At 51.3% G+C, this 11444-nt stretch overlaps 1 protein-coding gene across 1 annotated transcript; it reads left to right on the top strand.

Moving 5' to 3' along the window:
• Positions 1 to 207: 207 nt before the first annotated feature.
• Positions 208 to 10822, top strand: si:ch73-375g18.1 (kinesin-like protein KIF1C; the record flags this gene model as incomplete). The annotated part of the gene is made up of 4 exons (XM_038987517.1): positions 208 to 495; positions 1635 to 1700; positions 8506 to 8727; positions 9308 to 10822. Coding segments are annotated over 4 exons (1428 nt in total), but the record flags the coding sequence as incomplete, so codon positions are not given.
• Positions 10823 to 11444: the final 622 nt, after the last annotated feature.

Genomic DNA, 11444 nt, shown 5'->3' with positions numbered 1-11444 from the left:
TAATGGCTTCCAATGGTTCTTCCAAATGATTCACAGCTGTAATGATTCACAGCTGTAATGGCTTCCAATGGTTCTTCCAAATGATTCACAGCTGTAATGGCTTCCAATGGTTCTTCCAAATGATTCACAGCTGTAATGATTCACAGCTGTAATGATGTGGGGTGAATAGATACATGTTAACCCTGGACTCTGTGTCTCTCCCTATAGGTTGCGTTGGGTGATTTCCGTCACTCTCGTCAGGAGATCGAGGCGCTGTCCATTGTGAAGATGAAGGAGTTGACCAGGATGTATTCTAAGAAAGACAACACTGAGGCCGACAGCTGGAGGGCCGTAGCACAGGATGTCTGGGACACCGTGGGGATAGGGGAGGACAGGAGGGAGGAGGTGGAGGAGGGAGGGGCGGCGCCAGGGCCTGGGGGTGTGTACGACCTGAAGGCTCATATCGATAGGCTGACGGATGTTCTACAGGAAGTAAAGATTCAGAATAATATGAAGGTATGTCTCTCTTTTTATGGACTCCTCAATTAGTGTCAGCTGCTTGCTGTTGTGCTGTGCTATTTTGGTTCTGAGTGTACGTTTATAGACTTTTAAAGTCTCACAGTAATCTCTCTCTCGCTCTCTGTGTGTGTGTCTCCCTCATCTCTCCCGGTCTCTGTGTCTCTCTCTCTCTCTGTGTCTTTCTCTCTCTCTGTGTCGTTCTCTCTCTCTGTGTCTTTCTCTCTCTCTGTGTCTTTCTCTCTCTCTGTGTCGTTCTCTCTCTCTGTGTCTTTCTCTCTCTCTCTGTCTCTGTCTCTGTGTCTTTCTCTCTGTGTCTTTCTCTCTCTGTGTCTTTCTCTCTCTCTCTGTCTCTCTGTCTCTGTCTCTGTCTCTGTGTCTTTCTCTCTCTCTGTGTCTTTCTCTCTCTCTGTGTCTTTCTCTCTCTCTGTGTCTTTCTCTCTCTCTCTGTCTCTCTCTGTCTCTGTCTCTCGCTCTCTTTCTCTCTCTCTCTCTCGCTCTCTCTATCTCTCTCTCTGTATCTCTCTCTGTGTCTTTCTCTCTCTCTGTGTCTTTCTCTCTCTCTGTGTCTTTCTCTCTCTCTGTGTCTTTCTCTCTCTCTCTGTCTCTCTCTGTCTCTGTCTCTCGCTCTCTCTCTCTCTCTCTCTCTCTCTCTCTGTATCTCTCTCTGTGTCTTTCTCTCTCTCTGTGTCTTTCTCTCTCTGTCTCTGTCTCTGTGTCTTTCTCTCTCTCTCTGTATCTCTCTCTGTGTCTTTCTCTCTCTCTGTGTCTTTCTCTCTCTCTGTGTCTTTCTCTCTCTCTCTGTGTCTTTCTCTCTCTCTCTGTCTCTCTCTGTCTCTCTCTGTCTCTCTCTCTCTCTCTCTCTCTCTCTCTCTCTCTGTGTCTTTCTCTCTCTCTCTGTATCTCTCTCTGTGTCTTTCTCTCTCTGTGTCTTTCTCTCTCTCTGTGTCTTTCTCTCTCTCTGTGTCTTTCTCTCTCTGTGTCTCTCTCTGTCTCTGTCTCTGTCTCTCTCTCTCACACTTGTTGATGTGGATGATTGTAGTACAAAACCAAGATAAATCCTAGTAACATTTATTGCATAGCAGTACTGATTCTGATTCTAATTGTGATTCTGATTCTAATTGTGATTGTTTGTGAAGGATGAAGAGATCAAAGCTCTGAGAGACAGGATGGTCAAAATGGAGAGCATAATACCTACTGGACAGGTAGAGAGATACACTGGACACCACACTGGACACACTGGACACCACACCAACACACTGGACACCACACCAACACACTGGACACCACACCAACACACTGGACACCACACCAACACACTGGACACCACACCAACACACTGGACACCACACCAACACACTGGACACCACACCAACACACTGGACACCACACCAACACACTGGACACCACACCAACACACTGGACACCACACCAACACACTGGACACCACACCAACACACCGGACACCACACCAACACACCGGACACCACACCAACACACCGGACACCACACCAACACACCGGACACCACACCAACACACCGGACACCACACCAACGCACCGGACACCACACCAACGCACCGGACACCACACTGGACACACCGGACACCACACCAACACACCGGACACCACACCAACACACCGGACACCACACCAACACACCGGACACCACACCAACACACCGGACACCACACCAACACACTGGACACCACACTGGACACCACACCAACACACTGGACACCACACCGGACACCACACCAACACACCGGACACCACACCAACACACCGGACACCACACCAACACACCGGACACCACACCAACACACCGGACACCACACCAACACACCGGACACCACACCAACACACCGGACACCACACCAACACACCGGACACCACACCAACACACCGGACACCACACCAACACACCGGACACCACACCAACACACCGGACACCAACACACCGGACACCACACCAACACACCGGACACCACACCAACACACAGGACACCACACCAACACACCGGACACCACACCAACACACCGGACACCACACCAACACACCGGACACCACACCAACACACCGGACACCACACCGGACACCACACCAACACACCGGACACCACACCAACACACCGGACACCACACCAACACACCGGACACCACACCAACACACCGGACACCACACCAACACACCAACACACTGGACACCACACCAACACACCGGACACCACACCAACACACCGGACACCACACCAACACACCGGACACCACACCAACACACCGGACACCACACCAACACACCCTGGACACCACACCAACACACCGGACACCACACCAACACACCGGACACCACACCAACACACCGGACACCACACCAACACACCGGACACCACACCAACACACCGGACACCACACCAACACACCGGACACCACACCAACACACTGGACACCACACTGGACACCACACCAACACACCGGACACCACACTGGACACCACACCAACACACTGGACACCACACCAACACACTGGACACCACACCAACACACTGGACACCACACCAACACACTGGACACCATACCAACACACTGGACACCACACTGGACACCACACTGGACACCACACCAACACACTGGACACCACACCAACACACTGGACACCACACCAACACACCGGACACCACACCAACACACCGGACACCACACCAACACACCGGACACCACACCAACACACCGGACACCACACCAACACACCGGACACCACACCAACACACCGGACACCACACCAACACACCGGACACCACACCAACACACCGGACACCACACCAACACACCGGACACCACACCAACACACCGGACACCACACCAACACACTGGACACCACACTGGACACCACACTGGACACCACACTGGACACCACACTGGACACCACACTGGACACCACACCAACACACTGGACACCACACTGGACACCACACCAACACACTGGACACCACACTGGACACCACACCAACACACCGGACACCACACTGGACACCACACCAACACACTGGACACCACACCAACACACTGGACACCACACCAACACACTGGACACCACACCAACACACTGGACACCACACCAACACACTGGACACCACACCAACACACTGGACACCACACCAACACACTGGACACCACACCAACACACTGGACACCACACCAACACACTGGACACCATACCAACTCACTGGACACCATACCAACACACTGGACACCATACCAACACACTGGACACCACACCAACACACTGGACACCACACCAACACACTGGACACCACACCAACACACTGGACACCACACCAACACACTGGACACCACACCAACACACTGGACACCACACCAACACACTGGACACCACACCAACACACTGGACACCATACCAACTCACTGGACACCATACCAACACACTGGACACCATACCAACACACTGGACACCACACCAACACACCGGACACCACACCAACACACCGGACACCACACCAACACCCTGGACACCACACCAACACCCTGGACACCACACCAACACCCTGGACACCACACCAACACCCTGGACACCACACCGGACACCACACCAACACACCGGACACCACACCAACACACCGGACACCACACCAACACACCGGACACCACACCAACACACCGGACACCACACCAACACACCGGACACCACACCAACACACCGGACACCACACCAACACACCGGACACCACACCAACACACCGGACACCACACTGGACACCACACTGGACACCACACTGGACACCACACTGGACACCACACTGGACACCACACCAACACACTGGACACCACACTGGACACCACACCAACACACTGGACACCACACCAACACACTGGACACCACACCAACACACTGGACACCACACCAACACACCGGACGCCACACCAACACACCGGACGCCACACCAACACACTGGACGCCACACCAACACACCGGACACCACACCAACACACCGGACGCCACACCAACACACCGGACGCCACACCAACACACCGGACGCCACACCAACACACCGGACGCCACACCAACACACCGGACGCCACACCAACACACCGGACGCCACACCAACACACCGGACGCCACACCAACACTGGACACCATAACAACACACTGGACACCACACCAACACACTGGACACCACACCAACACACTGGACACCACACCAACACACTGGACACCACACCAACACACTGGACACCACACCAACACACTGGACACCACACCAACACACCGGACACCACACTGGACACCACACCAACACACTGGACACCACACCAACACACTGGACACCACACCAACACACTGGACACCACACCAACACACCGGACACCACACCAACACACCGGACACCACACCAACACACTGGACACCATACCTTTACATTTTTTTATTTAATCTTTATTTAATCAGTTAAGAACAAATTCTTATTTACCAAAAGGCCTCCTGTGGGGACGGGGTTGGGATTAAAATATAAATATAAATATTGGACAAAACACATCACGACAAGAGAGACACCACAACACTGCATAAAGAGAGACCTAAGACAACAACACATGACAACACAGCATGGTAGCAACACAGCATGGTAGCAACACAGCATGGTAGCAACACAGCATGGTAGCAACACAGCATGGTAGCAACACAGCATGGTAGCAACACAGCATGGTAGCAACACAGCATGGTAGCAACACAGCATGGTAGCAACACCACATGACAACACAGCATGGTAGCAACACAGCATGGTAGCAACACCACATGACAACACAACATGGTAGCAACACAGCATGGTAGCAACACAGCATGGTAGCAACACAGCATGGTAGCAACACCACATGACAACACAACATGGTAGCAACACAGCATGGTAGCAACACAGCATGGTAGCAACACAGCATGGTAGCAACACAGCATGGTAGCAACACAGCATGGTAGCAACACCACATGACAACACAGCATGGTAGCAACACAGCATGGTAGCAACACAGCATGGTAGCAACACCACATGACAACACAGCATGGTAGCAACACAGCATGGTAGCAACACAGCATGGTAGCAACACAGCATGGTAGCAACACAGCATGGTAGCAACACCACATGACAACACAACATGGTAGCAACACAGCATGGTAGCAACACCACATGACAACACAGCATGGTAGCAACACAGCATGGTAGCAACACAGCATGGTAGCAACACCACATGACAACACAGCATGGTAGCAACACAGCATGGTAGCAACACAGCATGGTAGCAACACAGCATGGTAGCAACACAGCATGGTAGCAACACCACATGACAACACAACATGGTAGCAACACAGCATGGTAGCAACACCACATGACAACACAGCATGGTAGCAACACAGCATGGTAGCAACACAGCATGGTAGCAACACCACATGACAACACAGCATGGTAGCAACACAGCATGGTAGCAACACAGCATGGTAGCAACACAGCATGGTAGCAACACAGCATGGTAGCAACACCACATGACAACACAGCATGGTAGCAACACAGCATGGTAGCAACACAGCATGGTAGCAACACAGCATGGTAGCAACACAGCATGGTAGCAACACAGCATGGTAGCAACACAGCATGGTAGCAACACAGCATGGTAGCAACATTATTGGACACAGACAACAGCACAAAGGGCAAGAAGGTAGAGACAACAATACATCACGCAAAGCAGCCACAACTGTCAGTAAGAGCGTCCATGATTGATTCTTTGAATGAAGAGATGGAGATAAAAGGTCAATGGTGACATCATTGAGGACCTTTAAGGTTGCACATCCATAACCTGAGCAGAAACCAGACTGCATACCAGAGAGAATACTATAGACATCAAGAAAGCCAGTCAGTTGATTATTGACAAGTTTTTCCAACACTTTTGATAAACAGGGCAAAATAGAAATAGGCCTATAACAGTTAGGATCAGCTTGATCTCCCCCTTTAAATAAAGGACGAACTGTGGCTGCCTTCCAAGCAATGGGAACCTCCCCAGAGAGGAGAGACAGGCTTGGTGATGAAAGGGGTAGCAAAAATGTTTTTTGGGGGGTCAAGTTTAAGGAGCTCTTTTAGCACCTCGGACTCAGTGACTGCCTGCAGGGAGAAACTTTGTAGCGGGGCAGGGGAAAAAGAGGGAGAAGCATCGGGGATAGTCGCATTAGAAGGGGTGGGAGATGAGGAAATGTTGGACGGGCAAGGAGGCATGGCTGAGTCAAATAGGAATCCTGACTTAATGAAGTGGTGATTAAAGAGCTCAGCCATGTGCTTCTTGTCAGTAACAACCACATCATCAACATTAAGGGGCAGCTGTGAGGAGGAGGGTTTATTCTCCAGGTCTTTAACCGTTTTCCAGATCTTCTTGGGGTTAGACCCACAGAGAGAGAACTGCTGCTTATAGTAACTAACTTTGGCCTTCCAGATAGCCTGAGTGCACTTACTTCTCATTTGCCTGAACGAGAGCCAGTCAGCCTGAGTATGTGTGTGCCGAGCCTTTCGCCAAATGGAATTCTTGAGGTGGAGTAACTCTGCCAGATCACGGTCGTACCAGGAATCTGTTTTTAATTCTCATTTTCTTTATAGGTGAGCAAAAACCAGGTTTTTAGACATTTTTGCAAATGTAACAAAAAAAGTAATAATGATATCACATTTACATAAGTTTGGTATTTGGTATTTATCTGGTGAATGTACAGTATTCAGATCCTTTACTCAGTACTTTGTTGAAGCACCTTTGACAGTGATTACAGCCTCGAGTCTTCTTGGGTATGACGCTACAAGCTTGGCACACCTGTATTTGGGGAGTTTCTCCCATTCTTCTCTGCAGATCCTCTCAAGCTCTGTCAGGTTGGATGGGAAGTGTTGCTGCACAGCTATTTTCAGGTCTCTCCAGAGATGTTCGATCGGGTTGAAGTCCAGGCTCTGGCTGGGCCACTCAAGGACATTCGGAGACTTGTCCAGAAGCCACTCCTGCGTTGTCTTGGCTGTGTGCTTAGGGTCGTTGTCCTGTTGGAAGGTGAACCTTCACCCCAGTCTGAGGTCCTGAGTGCTCTGGAGCAGGTTTTCATCAAGGAGATCTCTGTACTTTGCTCTGTTCATCTTTCCCTCGATCCTGACTAGTCTCCCAGTCCCTGCCACTGAAAAACATCCCCAAAGCTTGATGCTGCCACCACCATGCTTCACCGTAGGGATGGTGCCAGGTTTCCTCCAGACGTGACACTTGGCATTCAGGCCAAATAGTTAAATCTTGGTTTCATCAGACCAGAGAATCTTGTTTCTCATGGTCTGAGAGTCTTTAGGTGCCTTTTGGCAAACTCCAAGCGGGCGGTCATGTGCCTTTTACTGAGGAGTGGCTTCCGTCAGGCCACTCTACCAATGCTGCAGACATTTTTTGGTACCCTTCCCCAGATCTGTGCCTCGACACAATCTACGGACAATTCCTTCGACCTCATGGCTTGGTTTTTGCTCTGACGTGCACTCTCAACTGTGGGATCTTATATAGACAGGTGTGTGCCTTTCCAAATCATGTCCAATCAATTGAATTTACCACAGGTGGACTCCAATCATGTTGTAGAAACATCTCAAGGATGATCAATGGAAACAGGATGCACCTGAGCTCAATTTAGAATCTCATAGCAAAGGATCTGAATACTTATGTAAAATAGGTATTGATGTTTTCATAAATTTGCAAACATTTTGGTTTGTCATTATGAGGTATTGTGTGATGAGGAAAACTGTTTAATGCATTTTAGAATAAGGTTGTAACGTAACAAAGTGGAAAAAGTCAAGGGGTCTGAATACTTTTGGAAGGCACTGTATACACACACACACACACACACACACTATATATACCTCTCTCTCACCCCCGTCTCTCTCTCATCCCCACTCTCTCTCCTCTGTTTCTCTCTCTCTCATCTCTTCTCTGTTTCTCTCTCATCTCTTCTCAGGAGGAGGACATGGAAAATGACGACGAGGAAGGGGGCGGTTCCCAATGTGATGGTGACGGGGCCGATGATGACGGACAGCCCAATCCACCCAATGAGAAGAGAGTAGTTAAGCTGATGACAGACGACCCAGCCTTTAGACGAGGGAGGATGAGGTGGCTGAAACAGGAGCAGACCCGAATACAGAACCTTCAACAACAGAATATTACTAAAAGACTCAGACAGGTTAGAATACACCCTCTGTAGTATAGTCCCTGTGACGCAGCTCCACCAGGGGGCCCTGTAGTATAGTCCCTAGTGACGCAGCTCCACCAGGGGGCCCTGTAGTATAGTCCCTGTGACGCAGCTCCACCAGGGGGCCCTGTAGTATAGTCCTTGTGACGCAGCTCCACCAGCTCCACCAGGGGGCCCTGTAGTATAGTCCCTGTGACGCATCTCCACCAGGGGGCCCTGTAGTATAGTCCCTGTGACGCAGCTCCACCAGGGGGCCCTGTAGTATAGTCCTTGTGACGCAGCTCCACCAGCTCCAGCAGGGGGCCCTGTAATATAGTCCCTGTGACGCAGCTCCACCAGGGGGCCCTGTAATATAGTCCCTGTGACGCAGCTCCACCAGGGAGCCCTGTAGTATAGTCCCTGTGACGCAGCTCCGCCAGGGGGCCCTGTAGTATAGTCCCTGTGACGCAGCTCCACCAGGGGGCCCTGTAGTCCTGTAGTGTTGTCCCTGTGACGCAGCTCCACCAGGGGGCCCTGTAGTATAGTCCCTGTGGCGCAGAATATAAACCATTCTATCTTTCTCCTCCTCCAGAACACCCAGAACTCCCCAACCCCCAACACCCCTCTGGTCCCAGTGCACCCCCCCCCTGTGGTCCACCTCCCCGGGACCGGCCGCTTCATCCCCCCACAGGACTGTAAACTGAAGTTCCCCTTCAAGAGCAACCCCCACCACCGTCTCTCATGGAGCCCTGCCACTGCCCTGATGATGCTGGGGGAGGGGGGGATAGATGGAGAGTGGGAAGAGCGGGCAGAGGGAGGAGGTGGTAAAGCAACTCCCTCTCCTCCTCCTGCTGCTCTCCTCCCACTCCCCTTCCAGATGGTCCCTAGAGGCCACACCCCTTCCCCACACCGTACCTGGCAACAACCACAACAGCACCGTAGCAACAGTAACCACGTGAACCCACACTTCCCAGTTCCCGGGCAACAGCAGGGTCCGCCTCCGTGGCGATATAGGCGGAACTCCCTGGACAGCTCCCCGCAGGGCAACAACAACAATCACCAGGGAAACAACTACCACGGCAACCCCAACAACAACGGAGGTGGTCACCAGGGGCGACCGCGTTATCGTGGAGGAGGAGGAGGAGGAGGGATGGAGGGAAGAGGAAGAGAGAGGGATCAGAGAGGAGAAGGAGGGAGGTTTCAGCAGGGGGGAGGAGGAGGAGGAGGAGGAGGGTACCATCACCCCTACTACATCCCACCTCACCAACACCTCTACCACAGCAGCAGCCTGCCACGCAGCCACAACCCTCCACCAGGGGGCCACGTTTCTCCACAGGGACGAGGAGGTGGTGTCGGGTGGTTCCAGGAGGGGTACAGCACCCCCCCTCGCATGAAGAGGCAGTTTAGTGCCCCCGATCTGAAGAGCAAGGAGACCCCTGTGTGACCTCTCACCCCTGACCCCACACACAGACAACCTTCCTATAAGGACACTGCATATCCAGCTGACAGGCTATGACCTGTCATAACACTACATACTGCTGTTATAACTGATGCTACTACACTACATGACATGGTGTATAATGTAGCTATATGGACTGAGGCATGTGTGTGTGTCTGCATGCTTCTGTCTCTGTCATTGTGTAATTGAATACGGAACAGAGTGTGTGTGTGTGTGTGTGTCAACGCTTTGCACACTCTGTGTCACTCACACACAACACTAAATAACGCCAGTGTGTGTGTGTGTGTGTGTGTGTGTGTTCCTGCTGTAGTGTTTAGCGTTCTCATATACAACAGGTCTTTTTAAATCGTAGTTCTGAGGGTCTTTCTGAAGGTTCTAGTTGTTGATACGTTCTCATGCACCAGCAGAGCATTATGGCCGGTGCCTCAGGCGGCCCACACTACCGTACCTCCTTTCCCGTACAAATTAAATATTGATCATTTATTTGACCGAGACGCACGCCAACACAAAGACCCATCAATCTCAGATAAAGCATCCGAGTGACAGAAACAGCACCCCTCTGTCCCCTCTGTCTGTCTCCTCTGTCCCCTCTGTCTCCTCTGTCCCCTCTGTCTCCTCTGTCCCCTCTGTCTCCTCTGTCCCCTCTGTCTGTCCCCTCTGTCTCCTCTGTCCCCTCTGTCTTTCTCCTCTGTCTGTCCCCTCTGTCTGTCTCCTCTGTCCCCTCTGTCTGTCTCCTCTGTCCCCTCTGTCTTTCTCCTCTGTCTCCGTTGTGTCTTCTGTCTCCTCTGTCTCATCTGTGTCCTCTGTGATACTATTTCTGGCCAGACAGCATCAGAGACATATATTAACAGAGGGGTGCTGATTGGATGCTTTCTCCAGTGAGATAGTTACAGCAGAAAGGAAGTCTCTCCAGAATAAGCCCAATGTTTCTATGGGCATAATATGCAGACCTAAGCATGTCGCCTGCCTTCCTGCCATTAGGACAACGACTCCCGTTGTTAGGGCGGAGACATGAGCATCTAGTCATTATATACAGAGCTCTAGTTTCAGCCTCTTGGGAATTGGAAAGTTGGCGGGTGCACAGTGCACTGTTAGGATGCTGTCTTCCCTTAAAGTAAATTTATGTTTTGCCAAAATTATATAATTACTCCTGTTGTCCATTTTTTCATTGTCTTTTGTTTGGAGCGCTATATGTGAGCAATGAGCATGTGTCTGGTTTCTCTGCCCTGATAGTGTTGAGGGAGAGCATGTCTGGTTTCTCTGCCCTGAT

Source organism: Salvelinus namaycush, unplaced genomic scaffold (assembly GCF_016432855.1).
Source record: "Salvelinus namaycush isolate Seneca unplaced genomic scaffold, SaNama_1.0 Scaffold753, whole genome shotgun sequence".
NCBI classification, from domain to species: Eukaryota; Metazoa; Chordata; class Actinopteri; order Salmoniformes; family Salmonidae; genus Salvelinus; species Salvelinus namaycush.
This window is presented reverse-complemented; position numbering and strand designations above follow the sequence as displayed.